We start from the raw sequence: 18,347 nt of genomic DNA, 5'->3' as shown, positions 1-18,347 counted from the left end.
GGAAAGAAATATTCACTTCTAACTGTTCATTACCGCTAACTTTTTCATCTTAGCTCAGGTGGCATGCTAAGCAAATCGGGAAGGATTCCCGGCCATTTTGAGTCGCAGACGAACTCCTCATTTAGATTAAGTTTAGTGTGTAAGTCTTATATTCATTTTTCTCGTTTCAGCGGAGATCATTGGCGGAAAACGATGTTGCGTATCGCAAGGGGGCCGGCATGTTTAGGCAGGATGCCTAACTTTTCCGCATCTGATTGCGATCCCCCACGATGCAACTCTGCAAATCGATACTCGATACTCGACTTAATTTATAACCACCCACACCATCACCCTCACGCATGTGCATGCATGTACATGCACGTGTATGTGTGCTTTTTGTCAGCACTCATGCATATGCATGTCGGGGTTGATGTGTGGGTGCCTTTCCCCTCCAAAAGGGAGGATTTTGCGGGTCAACGGTCTGTTATTCATTTTTTGTATATACTGCTAATGCTGACTTTAAATTGAATTCATTTCCCACAAGAACTGGTCACTAATATAAGAAATTATTTTCCATTGAAGAAATGTCAGAAAATATCGCCGCCGCTGCCTATTGTGTTTAACTGGACGAAACATCTGAGCGTAAATTTGAAATGTCATCGCCCGACGCGGCGTATATCGTCGTCGCTCTGCATTGTGTTTCAAACTTAAAGAAGAGCGATTCACTAATCGATCAAAACATATAGATCTACGCTTTTTTTCCATGTCATAGATCATCCTAGAAATCACCAAAATGGAATCCGCAGCTCTAGGAAACTCTTAGTTAAGAAATATAAGCTTTTTAATTTCCAAATTTAGCAAAATTTCAACTTCAGTCCTGCACTTAATTATATATATTATATTATATTTTTTATATCGTTTAAAAGTTATTCGCGGAAAACCCGTCGGTACTATTGTCGCTTTTTTCGTTGTTGCAATTAGACAAACGAAAACATATCAATAGCCGTGTTTTTAACACGCGTATATACGTTTCCGTTTACGGGTAAAAAAAAACGGCCATCGACAGTTGCGCATAGCTATATAAAACATTTTCCAGCACTGCCCCGCAAATGTCAAAATGCCACACAAACTTGGCAGAACTGTATACGTATACTTATTTTTTTGGTTTATTTATGATTTTTAATTGAAAATGGAGGCGGCAAGAAAAGTTCTTGAGTAATACAACAATTTCATACATTCGGTCATTAATTATATAAATCGTTTTCAGAATTCCGAAAGTATGTTCCCCGTTATCAATGAAGTTCTAGACATAGCTGAGTTAGCCGACGAGGTAACTTCATCCAGTTCAGATGAAGACTCTGGTAGCGAGGGCGACGCGCCTGGAAGATGTCAAAACTTTGTTGGAACTATTGATGCAATGAGCGAAAAAGATTTTAAGTCCCACAGGAGAATCAAGCTAGGCACTGCAAAAATGCATTTCGCTTCGCGAAGTCTAATGAAAACCTTAAATTACAGAAAGATGTTCTCAGAGCTTAGTTGCACATATGTTGGAAGGTCAAAAATAAGTTCCAAATGTTGTGTTTATATTTACGTGTGTATATTAGCAACACAGTTACCTTTCGTCAACTTGGTAGCTTATTTGGAGTGACGAAATCAACGGCATGGCAAGTTGTTCGACGCGTTACTTCATGGCTTGTTACCATAAGTCAGGAGTGCATCAAATGGCCAGAAGGGCCGGAAATATGAAGGAACTGCTACAATTTTTACGAAAAACGACAAATACCCAACGTAATTGGAGCAATAGACTGCACACATATAGCCATAAAAGCGGCTAAGGTTGGAAAGGAAAACTATTTTGATAGAAAGCAAAATTACCGTTTAGTTTTGCAAGCAGATGTAGATGCAGACAAAAAGTGTATAGATATTTATTGTGGTGAACCAGGCTCTTTACATGACAGTCGTGTTCTTAGAAGATCCTCGCTTTTCGCACATGCTGAACAAAGCTATGAGGAAATGTTTCCGAATTCAACTTTTTTACTTGGAGATTCGGCATATTTTAGTACAAAGTGGTTAGTGCCTCCATATAAAGACAATGGACACCTCACGGAACTTCAGAGAAGTTTTAATCAGCGGCATTCACAAACGCGTGTGACAGTAGAAAACAGTTTCGGTTTGTTCAAAACACGGTTCCGACGATTGCTAAAGTTTACAGAGCATACTGATATAAATGCAGTCACGAATTTAATTTGCAGTATTTGTGTTATGCATAATAAAAGATGATATTGGTGAAGAAGAAAATGTAGAGCAAGTGGGCTTAAATTTTGGGTTTGAAATAGTTGATTTTGGTAGTTCACACCTAAGTCGCCGAGATGAATTATTTAACTATCTTTACCAAAATAACTAGTGCTTTCAATCAGCGGCGGATAAAGTACATGTTATTAAAAAATGTACTGATCATTAGTTCTAATTATCACAGAACAAATAAAAACTTTTATCATAATGAATCACATTGAATGCATTTGAGGATTTGTTGCTCATCGACTTTTCTTTTGGAGTAGCGCATCTTTTACACACGGCAACTCTATCAATTCAATTATTTGACGTGTGGATTTGGCACAACTTACCCATTGTTTACTATTTATAGATTTGCAATCTACTAAACAGAAATGCTGGCTGTCTTTAAAAAATTAACCAGCTGGATTATATAAGAGTAATTTTTGGATTTAGTACTTGTAAGGTTGAGTCAAACAAATTGCATTTAACAAAAATTTATGGATCCTGCCACTCTCTGGTGGAATTCAGTGGCAAAGTGGTGGCTGGTATAAACAGGTTTGTACCCCTTTACGAATTGACTAATGAAAAGGAGTTGCGAATGGAATGTAATATACAAAATAAAACTGATTTGTATCTAAAAGCCAAAGGTATGCTATAATGCAGTGAAGTTCACGAAGTATGTATAAATATGTATATATAACACTTCTTATTCTACTCAGGTGACTGGTGGGCGATTTAATGCGTTCAATGACTTTATTGCAACACAAGCAAGTTGAGATATTTCGTGGTTGCGATCCAAAATGGATGCATGCCGTCGAAATTTTGGATGATACATTGGCAATTCTATACGACAGCATGACACTGCTAATACGCGTCGAAAGAGGTGTCAAAAGACGCGTATTAATCTCGACAACAATAATCCGAAAGCGGAAAATAAAAATTTTCCGGACAGAGTGGAGATATTTGCAGTTGAAGTTGGCGATTTTCATGTGGTTTTTGTAATTGTACCCACAAAAAAAATTGTGAACGCAGAAGCACATCACCGTGGCGGTAGCTACGGTTATTCCACACACCCGGACTTGGAATGGCGTAGCCCAGGGTTATCTTTTATAAGCGCGGCCGAAGGCCGCCAACGCAGAAAGGTGTTCTGCGCAAAAATACTATGGATTTCATCCCCGGTTTCGGAGGGACCCGCGGGTCTATTTGCGGTTTTTGTTAATATCTTTTAAAATTTTTATTTTCCGGTTTCGGATTATTAATACTGATGACAAGGCGCGTCGTTTGACACCTCTCTCGATATTTTTAGACTCGTATTAGCAGTATCATGCTGTCGTATAGAATTACCGATACATTCTTAGGCTCGGAGACTTCTGGAAATCTTTTTGTTTTTCAAAAGCATAGGTAAAAAATTATCAAATTATTTCGATCCAACATCATATCTATCATTCTTTCTCCACTCCAGTGCGGCCACCACAGATGACGAGCGACAGCTGTTGCCTGAGGTAGCTGGTTTCCATTTGGGCGATGTTGTGAATATATTTCGTCACGATTCATGGTAATACAAAGTGTTGGTGAACGCACTACACCTATTTAAGGTTGTGTGTTGTATTGTTGTTGATGTTGTTTTTGTACTGACAGTGTTTCGCCATTCAATGGGCACGATCACTTACAAATTGTCATCAAAGTCCTATACCGGGAGTCCAAGCTAACTGGCAGTTGGAACAGCAGCAGACCATAAGGAGATTGGTGTTAGAGGTAGGTTCCACATTACAATTAAAAAGATCGTTGGTGTCATGTGGGGACACATCGCATGCAGGACATACACTATGTAGTACGTTAAGTTGGGTCAGGGTGACTCGTGTCTCCCTTGGTATTGTGCTTTGTTCTTCTGCGAGAGTGGGATATTGTATATTGATAACAGGGTTCACCAGGCGTGTCCAGTCAAAGGCGTTTACCGATTCTGTGTGGATTTTGCTTAGGGCCTCCTTATACTTTTCTGGATTAAACGGCTGCGTTGGCAGGTGCCGGATCTCGTTAAAGAGCTTATGGAGATGTTCTCTTCAGCCTTTCGGAGACGGCGCTACATCAAGCAGCTGTTTCCTAGGGTGTCCTGGTTTGTGACAAGAAAAAACTGTCTGTTCAGCATTTCGTTGTGCTCTTTGGCCCCGCTATGTAGGTGGTGTTCGGCGGTCATAAGGAGACATCAAGTGGCAGGTCTGATTGCAGCATTTTGACAGGCCTGTAGTCTTTTTTGTTTTTTTTTAAGATCAGGCGTCCAAACTGGTGACGCGTTACTCATAAGCAGCCGCCCAATTTCTTTGTACATGGTTATCAATGTTTCTTTATGTTTTCCCCAGCAAGATACTTGCGGATTTTGTTGCGGTTTTGTGCTTTGGATACAGTTTTGGTGGCATGCGCCTTGAAGGCCAGAGTATTATCGAACGTTACCCCTGAGATATTTGGCTGATTGACAGTTGGTAGTGTGGTACCATCAACGTGAACGTCCAATATTTGCGGCATCTGTACCTTTGTCGGTGATAATGCCAGGTTCCGCGAGGTGAAGAAACTAGAAAGATGTTGTTGTTTTTGTAGCAGTGCTTCGCCCCATCAAATAGGTGCGAGCAATCATAAATTGTCATCAATGTCCTCTAACGGGGCTCCAAGGAAACTTGCTGTTTCAACAGGGGTGGAACATAATGAGAGGGGTGTTAGAGGCGATGGTTCCACAATACAGTTAAAGAGATGGTTGGTGTCATGTGGGGACACATTACAAGCAGGACATATGTTTTGTATGTCGGTGTTGATTCTGGATAGGTAAGAGTTTAACCTGTTACAGTTCCCAGATTGCAGCTGAGCTAGAGTGACGCGCGTTTCCTCTGCCAGTTTTAGGTATTGTTTTTTGAGTACATGATTCACCGGAGAATTCCTGTCATAGGCGTCCGACGCCTGTTTGTGGATTTAACTGAGGACCAGCTTGTGTTTTTAGCTTCATACGGCGGCGATCTCAGGTGTCGTATTTCCTCATAATGCTTACGGAAATGACTCCTTAAGCCCCTGGGCGGTGTAGGCTCATCAATCAGATGTCTGCTGGGATGGCCAGGTTTCTGGGTATTCAACAGGAACTGCTTGGTTAGCATTTTATTTCTTTCTCTAATGTGGAGTATTATAGCCTCATTATGTAGATGGTGTTCTGGAGACATAAGAAGACAGGCCGTTTCGGTTCTGAGGGCGGTATTTTGGCAGGCTTGTAGCTTCTTCCAGGGAGTAGTCTTTAGGAAAGGCGACCATATCGGTGACGCGTGGCATGCAATCGGCCGGCCAATTGCCAATTTGGAGGTGGTGATGAGCGTTTCTTTATCTTTACCCCAAGCAAGAGATGTGAGGGTTTTATTGCGGCTCTGGATGTACCGAAAAAAAATTGCGGCTGCGTTCTCACCAAAATGTTGATCCTGATCGAAACTAGAGAGATCGAAAAAACTAGAAAGATCGGAGAGATAGCTGTTTACCTTAGAACCTAATTCATCTATTGAAGGGCCAGATCCCATTGCCACAATCGTGCAGTCGCCGGCATAGGAAATGATTGTAACTCTTTCTGGTGGGGAAGGGAACTTTGATATATAGAAATGAGATTAGGAGGGGATTGGACACCATCCTGTGGGACCCCCTTTTTAATTTTCCTTAGCTTTGAGATTTTGTTCCTAAATTGAACCGACGCTTGCCGACCATTCAGATAATTAGCGGTCCGTCTTTTTAGAAAACGGGACAGGCGCGAGCTTAATATGTATGTACGTCTTGGAGTAGCTTGTTGTTTGACTGTGTCAAAAGCTTTTGACAAGTCAAGTGCAACGAGCACCGTCCTGTGATGGCGATATAGTCTATACCCCATTGTTCGGCCGGGGTGCGTCTGATCCTTGCGAGAGTTGGGCGCACCGGGTCGATCTCAGTGGGAATATGCGTATGGAAATAAAAATAAGAGAATACGAGATTTTTCGTTATAATGATATGTTTTATTGGGTAAATAAGAAATATACAGGAAAATATATTACCTTGTGAATATATGACTACGGCAGAGATCGCTGGCGGCATATGCGTATGGTACGGCTGTTGAAATCCAAGAGGCCGGTTGTATAGCAAGCTTCAATCGTTGACCCGCAAAATCCTCCCTTTTGGAGGGGAAAGGCACCCACACATCAACCCCGACATGCATATGCCTTTCCTCTCCAAAAGGGAGGATTTTGCGGGTCAACGGTTGAAGCTTGCTATACAACCGGCCTCTTGGATTTCAACAGCCGTACCATACGCATATGCCGCCAGCGATCTCTGCCGTAGTCATATATTCACAAGGTAATATATTTTCCTGTATATTTCTTATTTACCCAATAAAACATATCATTATAACGAAAAATCTCGTATTCTCTTATTTTTATTTCCGTACGCATATTCCCACTGAGATCGACCCGGTGCGCCCAACTCTCGCAAGGATCAGACGCACCCCGGCCGAACAATGGGGTATAGACTATATCGCCATCACAGGACGGTGCTCGTTGCACTTGACTTGTCAAAAGCTTTTGACACAGTCAAACAACAAGCTACTCCAAGACGTACATACATAGTAAGCTCGCGCCTGTCCCGTTTTCTAAAAAGACGGACCGCTAATTATCTGAATGGTCGGAAAGCGTCGGTTCAATTTAGGAACAAAATCTCAAAGCTAAGGAAAATTAAAAAGGGGGTCCCACAGGATGGTGTCCAATCCCCGCCTAATCTCATTTCTATATATCAAAGTTCCCTTCCCCACCAGAAAGAGTTACAATCATTTCCTATGCCGGCGACTGCACGATTATGGCAATGGGATCTGGCCCTTTAATAGATGAATTAGGTTCTAAGGTAAACAGCTATCTCTCCGATCTTTCTAGTTTTTTCGATCTCTCTAGTTTCGATCAGGATCAACATTTTGGTGAGAACGCAGCCGCAATTGTACCGAAAATCCAGAGCCGCAATAAAACCCTAACATCTCTTGCTTGGGGTAAAGATAAAGAAACGCTCATCACCACCTCCAAATTGGCAATTGGCCGGCCGATTGCATGCTACGCGTCACCGATATGGTCGCCTTTCCTAAAGACTACTCCCTGGAAGAAGCTACAAGCCTGCCAAAATACCGCCCTCAGAACCGAAACGGCCTGTCTTCTTATGTCTCCAGAACACCATCTACATAATGAGGCTATAATACTCCACATTAGAGAAAGAAATAAAATGCTAACCAAGCAGTTCCTGTTGAATACCCAGAAACCTGGCCATCCCAACAGACATCTGATTGATGAGCCTACACCGCCCAGGGGCTTAAGGAGTCATCTCCGTAAGCATTATGAGGAAATACGACACTTGAGATTGCCGCCGTATGAAGCTAAAAAACACAAGCTGGTCCTCAGTTAAATCCACAAACAGGCGTCGGACGCCTATGACAGGAATTCTCCGGTGAATCATGTACTCAAAAAACAATACCTAAAACTGGCAGAGGAAACGCGCGTCACTCTAGCTCAGCTGCAATCTGGGAACTGTAACAGGTTAAACTCTTACCTATCCAGAATCAACACCGACATACAAAACATATGTCCTGCTTGTAATGTGTCCCCACATGACACCAACCATCTCTTTAACTGTATTGTGGAACCATCGCCTCTAACACCCCTCTCATTATGTTCCACCCCTGTTGAAACAGCAAGTTTCCTTGGAGCCCCGTTAGAGGACATTGATGACAATTTATGATTGCTCGCACCTATTTGATGGGGCGAAGCACTGCTACAAAAACAACAACATCTTTCTAGTTTCTTCACCTCGCGGAACCTGGCATTATCACCGACAAAGGTACAGATGCCGCAAATATTGGACGTTCACGTTGATGGTACCACACTACCAACTGTCAATCAGCCAAATATCTCAGGGGTAACGTTCGATAATACTCTGGCCTTCAAGGCGCATGCCACCAAAACTGTATCCAAAGCACAAAACCGCAACAAAATCCGCAAGTATCTTGCTGGGGAAAACATAAAGAAACATTGATAACCATGTACAAAGAAATTGGGCGGCTGCTTATGAGTAACGCGTCACCAGTTTGGACGCCTGATCTTAAAAAAAAAACAAAAAAGACTACAGGCCTGTCAAAATGCTGCAATCAGACCTGCCACTTGATGTCTCCTTATGACCGCCGAACACCACCTACATAGCGGGGCCAAAGAGCACAACGAAATGCTGAACAGACAGTTTTTTCTTGTCACAAACCAGGACACCCTAGGAAACAGCTGCTTGATGTAGCGCCGTCTCCGAAAGGCTGAAGAGAACATCTCCATAAGCTCTTTAACGAGATCCGGCACCTGCCAACGCAGCCGTTTAATCCAGAAAAGTATAAGGAGGCCCTAAGCAAAATCCACACAGAATCGGTAAACGCCTTTGACTGGACACGCCTGGTGAACCCTGTTATCAATATACAATATCCCACTCTCGCAGAAGAACAAAGCACAATACCAAGGGAGACACGAGTCACCCTGACCCAACTTAACGTAATACATAGTGTATGTCCTGCATGCGATGTGTCCCCACATGACACCAACGATCTTTTTAATTGTAATGTGGAACCTACCTCTAACACCAATCTCCTTATGGTCTGCTGCTGTTCCAACTGCCAGTTAGCTTGGACTCCCGGTATAGGACTTTGATGACAATTTGTAAGTGATCGTGCCCATTGAATGGCGAAACACTGTCAGTACAAAAACAACATCAACAACAATACAACACACAACCTTAAATAGGTGTAGTGCGTTCGCCAACACTTTGTATTACCATGAATCGTGACGAAATATATTCACAACATCGCCCAAATGGAAGCCAGCTACCTCAGGCAACAGCTGTCGCTCTTCATCTGTGGTGGCCGCACTGGAGTGGAGAAAGAATGATAGATATGATGTTGGATCGAAATAATTTGATAATTTTTTACCTATGCTTTTGAAAAACAAAAAGATTTCCAGAAGTCTCCGAGCCTAAGAATGTATCGGTAATTCTATACGACAGCATGATACTGCTAATACGCGTCTAAAAATATCGAGAGAGGTGTCAAACGACGCGCCTTGTCATCAGTATTAATAATCCGAAACCGGAAAATAAAAATTTTAAAAGATATTAACAAAAACCGCAAATAGACCCGCGGGTCCCTCCGAAACCGGGGATGAAATCCATAGTATTTTTGCGCAGAACACCTTTCTGCGTTGGCGGCCTTTGGCCGCGCTTATAAAAAATAAACCCTGGGCTACGCCATTCCAAGTCCGGGTGTGTGGAATAACCGTAGCTACCGCCACGGTGATGTGCTTCTGCGTTCACAATTTTTTTTGTGGGTACGATTACAAAAACCACATGAAAATCGCCAACTTCAACTGCAAATATCTCCGCTCTGTCCGGAAAATTTTTATTTTCCGCTTTCGGATTATTGTTGTCGAGATTAATACGCGTCTTTTGACACCTCTTTCGACGCGTATTAGCAGTGTCATGCTGTCGTATAGAATTGCCAATGTATCATCCAAAATTTCGACGGCATGCATCCATTTTGGATCTCAACCACGAGATATCTCAACTTGCTTGTGTTGCAATAAAGTCATTGAACGCATTAAATATCCCACCAGTCACCTGAATAGAATAAGAAGTGTTATATATACATATTTATACATACTTCGTGAACTTCACTACATTATAGCATACCTTTGGCTTTTAGATACAAATCAGTTTTATTTTGTATATTACATTCCATTCGCAACTCCTTTTCATTAGTCAATTCGTAAAGGGGTACAAACCTGTTTATACCAGCCACCACTTTGCCATTGAATTCCACCAGAGAGTGGCAGGATCCATCAATTTTTGTTAAATGCAATTTGTTTGACTCAACCTTACAAGTACTAAATCCAAAAATTACTCTTATATAATCCAGCTGGTAAATTTTTTAAAGACAGCCAGCATTTCTGTTTAGTAGATTGCAAATCTATAAATAGTAAACAATGGGTAAGTTGTGCCAAATCCACACGTCAAATAATTGAATTGATAGAGTTGCCGTGTGTAAAAGATGCGCTACTCCAAAAGAAAAGTCGATGAGCAACAAATCTTCAAATGCATTCAATGTGATTCATTATGATAAAAGTTTTTATTTGTTCTGTGATAATTAGAAGTAATGATCAGTACATTTTTTAATAACATGTACTTTATCCGCCGCTGATTGAAAGCACTAGTTATTTTGGTAAAGATAGTTAAATAATTCTTCTCGGCGACTTAGGTGTGAACTACCAAAATCAACTAAACCCAAAACTTAAGCCCACTTGCTCTACATTTTCTTCTTCACCAATATCATCTTTTATTATGCATAACACAAATACTGCAAATTAAATTCGTGACTGCATTTATATCAGTATGCTCTGTAAACTTTAGCAATCGTCGGAACCGTGTTTTGAACAAACCGAAACTGTTTTCTACTGTCACACGCGTTTGTGAATGCCGCTGATTAAAACTTCTCTGAAGTTCCGTGAGGTGTCCATTGTCTTTATATGGAGGCACTAACCACTTTGTATTAAAATATGCCGAATCTCCAAGTAAAAAAGTTGAATTCGGAAACATTTCCTCATAGCTTTGTTCAGCATGTGCGAAAAGCGAGGATCTTCTAAGAACACGACTGTCATGTAAAGAGCCTGGTCCACCACAGTAAATATCTATAAACTTTTTGTCTGCATCTACATCTGCTTGCAAAACTAAACGGTAATTTTGCTTTCTATCAAAATAGTTTTCCTTTCCAACCTTAGCCGCTTTTATGGCTATATGTGTGCAGTCTATTGCTCCAATTACGTTGGGTATTTGTCGTTTTTCGTAAAACTTGTAGCAGTTCCTTCATATTTCCGGCCCTCCTGGCCATTTGATGCACTCCTGACTTATGGTAACAAGCCATGAAGTAACGCGTCGAACAACTTGCCATGCCGTTGATTTCGTCACTCCAAATAAGCTACCAAGTTGACGAAAGGTAACTGTGTTGCTAATATACACACGTAAATATAAACACAACATTTGGAACTTATTTTTGACCTTCCAACATATGTGCAACTAAGCTCTGAGAACATCTTTCTGTAATTTAAGGTTTTCATTAGACTTCGCGAAGCGAAATGCATTTTTGCAGTGCCTAGCTTGATTCTCCTGTGGGACTTAAAATCTTTTTCGCTCATTGCATCAATAGTTCCAACAAAGTTTTGACATCTTCCAGGCGCGTCGCCCTCGCTACCAGAGTCTTCATCTGAACTGGATGAAGTTACCTCGTCGGCTAACTCAGCTATGTCTAGAACTTCATTGATAACGAGGAACATACTTTCGGAATTCTGAAAACGATTTATATAATTAATGACCGAATGTATGAAATTGTTGTATTACTCAAGAACTTTTCTTGCCGCCTCCATTTTCAATTAAAAATCATAAATAAACCAAAAAAATAAGTATACGTATACAGTTCTGCCAAGTTTGTGTGGCATTTTAACATTTGCGGGGCAGTGCTGGAAAATGTTTTATATGGCTATGCGCCACTGTCGATGGCCGTTTTTTTACCCGTAAACGGAAACGTATATACGCGTGTTAAAAACACGGCTATTGATATGTTTTCGTTTGTCTAATTGCAAAAACGAAAAAAGCGACAATAGTACCGACGGGTTTTCCGCGAATAACTTTTAAACGATATAAAAAATATAATATAATATATATAATTAAGTGCAGGACTGAAGTTGAAATTTTACTAAATTTGGAAATTAAAAAGCTTATATTTCATAAACTAAGAGTTTCCTAGAGCTGCGGATTCCATTTTGGTGATTTCTAGGATGATCTATGACGTGGAAAAAAAAGCGTAGATCTATATGTTTTGATCGATTAGTGAATCGCTCTTCTTTAAGTTTGAAACACAATGCAGAGCGACGACGATTTACGCCGCGTCGGGCGATGACATTTCAAATTTACGCTCAGATGTTTCGTCCAGTTAAACACAATAGGCAGCGGCGGCGATATTTTCTGACATTTCTTCAATGGAAAATAATTTCTTATATTAGTGACCAGTTCTTGTGGGAAATGAATTCAATTTAAAGTCAGCATTAGCAGTATATACAAAAAATGAATAACAGAGGGCGTTCGTTGAAAATATGTTATTATAAACATCATTTTTGTAATGGTGAATATATATCGCGAGGTGTGCCAGCAGTTGAAACGGCGATTGTGGGTGCGGCCAGTTAATCGTACAAGGAAGACTCCGAGTTTCCACGAAACTTCCTTCGAACAGTTGAAACTCTCAGATGAAGAACATTTCTTCAAGGCAACACGTATGAATGTTGCAAAGTTTAATGTGAAACTGAATTTGTTACGAGAGCGACTTCAACGTTTTTCCATAAGAGAACCAATAAGTGAAGAAATCCGTTTGGGTATCACTTTGATGTAAGTAATTATATAAACTATATATCTGTGTAAAAATGGAGTTTCAACAGGTTCTTGGCACAGCGCTGTAACCCAATGTATTTAGCTTGGTCATATAAATTGGGAGTTTCTACAGTTAGGAAAATAACAGCCGTGTTTTTTTATACACGCGTATACGTTTGCGTTTGCGCGTGAAAAAAATCGCCTATCCTCGCTTAGATAATGCTTAGGAGACCCACCTAGCGGCAGTGGTTAAATAACTAGCTGCAGCCACAGGGTGTACCGAAAAGCGGAGACACAACCCTCTGATGGCCATAGGGTATAACATATAGCTAAATCAGTTGCGATGAATTGTGGACACACATAGAATACATAGAATTAGTGTAGAGTTACATCTGAGTATAATGTGTATTGAAATTTAGTAGTACACATTTTATGCGCAGCAATTTCAGAGGTGTATTTAAAGCTTGACGATTAGCAGTCCATATAAAGTTTAAGCGTATAGACATTTACGTGTAAAAAAAACACGGCTAATATACGAGATATGCGATGCAATTTGGCATAGACTACGCGAATTTTTCCTTTCCCAACCAAATCAAACCGAACTGAGAAACATTGCAGACAGGTTTGCTCCAATAGAATTATGGTATTTAGTAACTATATATACTCATATATTATTTATATTTTGGATAGGTTCTATGCAAAAACTGGAATGCCACATTGTATCGGCGCGGTGGACGGCAAACATGTGAAAGTAGTTTGCCCCAAACGTAGTGGTTCACTCTTTTTTAATTACAAAAAGACATTCAGTGTAGTTCTGATGACAATATGCGATGATAGTTATACGTTTTCATTTCAAAGCTATCGGGGGATTTTGGCACGAAGCTTATTTGGTAATATGATTCTAAGAAATGGAAAATGGAAATTCCTCCCCCAAATAACCTTCCAGGTAAAATGTTATAACAGATAAGGTTTCAGTTAATTGGTGCCATATTTTAAATAGGTACGGACCAAATATTTCAATATTTTTTCGTCGGTGACAGTGCATTTCTTCTAAAGCCTAATCTCATGCGCCCTTACCCTGATCGAACTTTGTCACCCTCCAAACGAAAGTATAACAAAAGATTATCCTCCGTACGAGTGCACATTGAAGACACCTTTGGTATATTAGCAAATAGATGGAGAGTTCTTCATACAACGATTCACGCTGCTCCAGAAAATGTGGACAAAATTGTTTTAGCAACTATAGTCTTGCACAATTATTTAATGCTTGACAGAAGTAGTGGATACTTCGATCCGAACAGAGCCAGCAGTGATGAAAATGGGAATTTCGATTGTGGACAACTTTCAACAAGAATGACATCTATTCGAATTGCTCATTCCAATCGATCAACAAATGAAGCATTTAGTTTGAGAGAGGAACTAGGGGAATACTTACTAGAAAGGCCAATGCGATCTGTGTGAAATCCGCAAACGCATAATTGGGAATTTGTACGGAAAATCCTTTATTAACTATTCGAGTGACTATCCAAAACTACATTTTTCCACATAACGTGGCAGTTGGTGCTTTTTCCGAAATAATATTTAGCCTTGTTATGTACCCAGCCAATAAACGGTTTCCTCAATTTAGAAACAAACACACACATTCTCATTTATTATAAGTATTTATTTACGCTGCTATATTAGCCTTTAAATTTTGTACAGATAATGTTAAATAACTATCTTTTATTTGTACTGAGGTTACTCATTCTTATCACATTCATAGATCGTCGATTATTAAAGAAGGAGTAGGAGAGCCGTGGATTGAATACAAGCCTCGTTAAACTGGAACTTCAGGCACAGCTACGAGAGGCAATGGAAGTAGAAGGAATTGATGTGGACGAGTATGTCTTTTATCCTGATGGGGACGAGACAACAACAAAAATTGAAGAGAAAAACGAAACATCGCAGAGAGCTACGAGCACAGTCTTGAACATAATATTGGCTGCAATAACTGCTCAAACATCGACAGTGGTATCTCAGCTGGAATCGCAGGAGACACGTTTAACATCCAAGATGGAAGCACAGGAGGCACATATTGCAGAAATGTCGTCAGAAATAACATCGAAGGTTGAAGCACAATAAACACGTATGTCAGAAATGTCGACACAGATTATATCAAAGATGGAGACACAACTGAAAGAACAAGAGGCACGCATAACAGTACAACTCGAAGCACAAGAGGCGGGTATATCATCAAAACTCGAAGCGCGTATGGACGAGAAAATAACGCAGTTTGAGGAAAAAATTGAAGCCGAGGTGGATGCTTTGAGAGGTCGTATACAAGAGTTGCAATTAAATCGCCCAGCTGTTTCAGCAAGCAATCCAAAGGTAAAAACACCATCCTTTGACGGTTCTGTTCATTTTCAGGTCTTTAAGCTACAGTTTGAGAAGAGCGCAGCAGTGAACAACTGGAATGCTGAAGATAAAGTCGCAGCTCTAGCGTTAAAAGGACCAGCTGCGGAAATCTTACAGACCATCCCAGAGTACGAGCGGAACAACTGCGAAACATTGATGAGCGCTTTAGAGAGACGTTACGGAAGCGAGCATAGGAAACATATATTCCAAATTGAGTTGCAAAACCGCTACCAAAAAGCAAATGAGACATTGCAGGAGTTTGCTTCAGATATTGAAAGATTGGCTCATCTTTCAAATGCGGACGCACCCGAGGAATACACTGAAAGGGTAAAAATCCAGAGCTTCATAAATGGCATACGAATGGAAACGAAGCGGGCTACATATGCGAATCCAAAACTAACATTTGCTGAAACGGTATCGCTTGCACTGACTCAGGAAACAGCGGCACTTTTGAGTAAGCCAGCGTACAGAGCTCATCGCGTGGAAGTGGAAAAGCCAGACTGGGTAGACGCAATTTTGGAAGCATTGAAGGGTACGCAGCAGAAGAATAATGATGCAGTCAAATACTTTAAGTATGGAAAGCCAGGGCATATTGCGCGTTATTGCAACACCAACCCTAACAGTTCCAACAATGTGGGTGGTCGTAAACGCAGAGCAGAAGGAGATGAGCAAATCTCCAAGACAAATCAATCGTTAAACTAAAGCGAGTCAGCAGCAAGGGGCGACAGCTGACTCCCTCAATTGAATGCCCCATAATCTCTATCTCACAAATTGGAAGAAGGTCGAGCAATCTTACTGTCGGAGGACATGTGGATGGAAAGGAACGTTTACTGACTCTAGATACGGGTGCATCTCATTCCATCATTCGAGCGGATTTAGTCAACAAGAAGATAAGACCATTGCATGGAGCAATATTGCGTACAGCCACTGGAGAAGACAGCACGGTTCTAGGAGAAGTATCATGTGAAGTCTCAATTGGGAACTTCACGGTAGTACACAATTTTATAGTGGCAGAAATTGTTGATGAAATCATAATTGAAGTGGACTTCTTAATCGACCAGGACATCAAGATCGGCATGAAAAGCAAGACGATGCGATAAAAAAACATGGATGTACCACTTAATTTCGGCTACGAGAGAGGCTACAGCAGTAAACGAGTGCTGGTGGAAGAGAGTCAGCAAATACCACCAAAATCCGAAGCAGTCATCTGGGCAAAGGTTGATGGAGATTGTGGGAAAAACAAATTGTGGGTTGTCGAAGCAGCAAACAAATCAGCACTAAACATACTTGTAGGAAAAACCCTGGCTATGACAAAACAAGATGGACGTATTCCGGTAAGAGTACTCAATGAGTTCAAGTCACCACTCAAACTGACTAAAGGAGCTATTTTGGGAAGATGCCAAGAGGCTGAAGTAGTTATTAACTGTGAACAGCTCCAGGAACACGTTTCAGCTAGTAATACTGATCTTTCAAATGACATCACGGCATGGACGCAGGGGCTAGAGGAAGTATATCAGAGTAAGTCAAAACCATTGCTCCTAAAGTACGCGAACATATTTGACCAGGATGGTTCTAAACCAGGCCAAACCAATGTTGTGAAACATCAAATTGACACTGGAGATGCGAGGCCGATCCTTCAAGCTCCACGTAGTGTTCCACTGGCGAAGTGGGAAGTTGTGAGTCAAATCATACAAGAAATGAGCGACAGCGGCGTCATCGAACCATCAGCTAGTCCATGGAGCTCACCGGTAGTATTTGTAAAGAAGAAGGATGGAAAAATGAGGTCTTGCGTGGACTACCGGAAGTTGAATGACGTAACGAAAAAGGATAGCTACCCATTGCCAAGAATTGACGACACTCTGGACTCGCTATCAGGTACGAAATGGTTTTCCACGCTGGACTTGAAAAGCGGCTGCTGGCAAGTGGAGGTGAAAGAGCCTTCAGTGTCGGTGATGGTCTTTGGCAATTTACAGCGATGCCTTTTGGACTTTGTAATGCACCAGCTACTTTCGAGAGACTCATGGACCAGGTACTGAAAGGACTACATTGGAAAACATGCTTGGTGTACCTGGACGACATCATCGTATTGGGCAAGAATTTTGATGAACATCTTAGGAACTTGGAGGAAGTTTTCCAAAGAATAGCTGGCGCTGGTCTGAAGTTAAGTCCCAAAAAGTGTGCGCTGTTTAAAAAGGAAGTAAATTATTTGGGTCACAAGGTAACGACAGAGGACATCTGCACTGCGAACGAAAGGAGAGAGGCTGTAAAGGATTGGCCAAGACCACAGAACCTACATGAATTAAGAAGTTTCCTTGGGCTGTGCACATATTACCGCCGATTTGTACCAAATTTTTCCAGCGTAGCCCATAGCCTCCATGAGCTTACAAGGAAAAATAAAGCTTTTGAATGGAAGAAGGAGCAAGAAGTGGCTTTCCAAACATTGAAGGAGCGTTTGTGCACTGCCCCAATGTTAGCATATCCGATTCCAGGAGCAACATTTATTCTAGATACAGATGCGAGTGGATATGCTATAGGAGGCGTTTTATCACAACTGGTCGATGGACAGGAGAAGTTAGTTGCATATTACAGCCGTTCGATTGGAAAACCAGAGAGGAACTACTGCGTTACGCGGAGAGAGCTGTTGGCATTAGTAGAGTGCATTACGGCCAGCGATTCCGTGTCAGGACAGATCACGCAGCTTTAAAATGGCTTCTGCAGTTCCGTAATCCGGAAGGACAATTGGCGCGGTGGATCGAGCGACTAAAAAGCTATGACTTTTCCATTGAGCATCGAAAAGGTAGTACCCATGGAAATGCCGATGCAATGTCACGAAGACCATGTAGTTTGGAATGCAAGCACTGTTCAAAGGCCGAGGCTAAAGAAGATATTATAGATGTCCGGCTAATGACTATAACATGTACAGATGAATGGGACAACGAACAACTAAGAAAGTGTCAGCTAGAAGATACAGATCTGTCACGTGTTATGCAAGGGCTCGAATGAAACGAAAGACCAAACAGAGAAGAGATGTCAGCAGAAAGTCCCATTGCGAAGTCATATTGGGCACAGTGCAACAGTTTAGAGTTGATATCCGGTTGCCTTCATCGAGTATGGGAGAGTGAGGATGGTAAATGCAAGAAGAAACTGATAGTGGTTCCCATAAAGAGGATTCCTGACGTGCTCAGCGAGCTGTATAATGGTCCCAGCGGAGGTCATCTTGGAATCAAGAAGAC

At 41.3% G+C, this 18,347-nt stretch overlaps 2 protein-coding genes across 7 annotated transcripts in view; one reads left to right on the top strand and one right to left on the bottom strand.

Moving 5' to 3' along the window:
* Positions 1-10,171, bottom strand: part of LOC137250015 (uncharacterized) — a 38,036-nt gene extending 27,865 nt beyond the window's left edge. The window contains exons 1-4 of the mRNA XM_067782205.1: positions 9,997-10,171; positions 9,242-9,924; positions 9,088-9,180; positions 8,888-9,004 (exon numbers count right to left, since the gene is read on the bottom strand). The gene's annotated coding sequence lies outside the window, so the exon portion shown is untranslated. The remainder of the gene's footprint in view (positions 1-8,887; positions 9,005-9,087; positions 9,181-9,241; positions 9,925-9,996) is intronic.
* On the top strand, positions 10,169-16,899 carry LOC137250014 (uncharacterized). Of its 6 annotated transcripts, none has more exons than XM_067782197.1 (5): positions 11,817-11,870; positions 12,094-12,738; positions 12,789-13,342; positions 13,411-13,666; positions 13,721-16,899. In XM_067782197.1, the coding sequence occupies exon 5, from the start codon at positions 14,848-14,850 to the stop codon at positions 15,814-15,816; it is 969 nt and encodes a 322-aa protein (XP_067638298.1). In that variant the 5' UTR covers positions 11,817-11,870; positions 12,094-12,738; positions 12,789-13,342; positions 13,411-13,666; positions 13,721-14,847; the 3' UTR covers positions 15,817-16,899. The 6 variants fall into 6 exon arrangements, with proteins under 6 accessions (XP_067638303.1, XP_067638298.1, XP_067638301.1 ...); XM_067782198.1 differs by lacking the exon at positions 11,817-11,870 and having other exon boundaries at positions 12,042-12,738; positions 12,789-13,036; positions 13,161-13,342; XM_067782200.1 differs by lacking the exon at positions 12,094-12,738 and having other exon boundaries at positions 11,826-11,870; positions 12,937-13,342.
* The last annotated feature ends 1,448 nt before the right edge of the window (positions 16,900-18,347 follow it).

The sequence above is a fragment of the Eurosta solidaginis genome, chromosome 4 (genome assembly GCF_040869045.1).
Source record: "Eurosta solidaginis isolate ZX-2024a chromosome 4, ASM4086904v1, whole genome shotgun sequence".
NCBI classification, from domain to species: Eukaryota; Metazoa; Arthropoda; class Insecta; order Diptera; family Tephritidae; genus Eurosta; species Eurosta solidaginis.
This window is presented reverse-complemented; position numbering and strand designations above follow the sequence as displayed.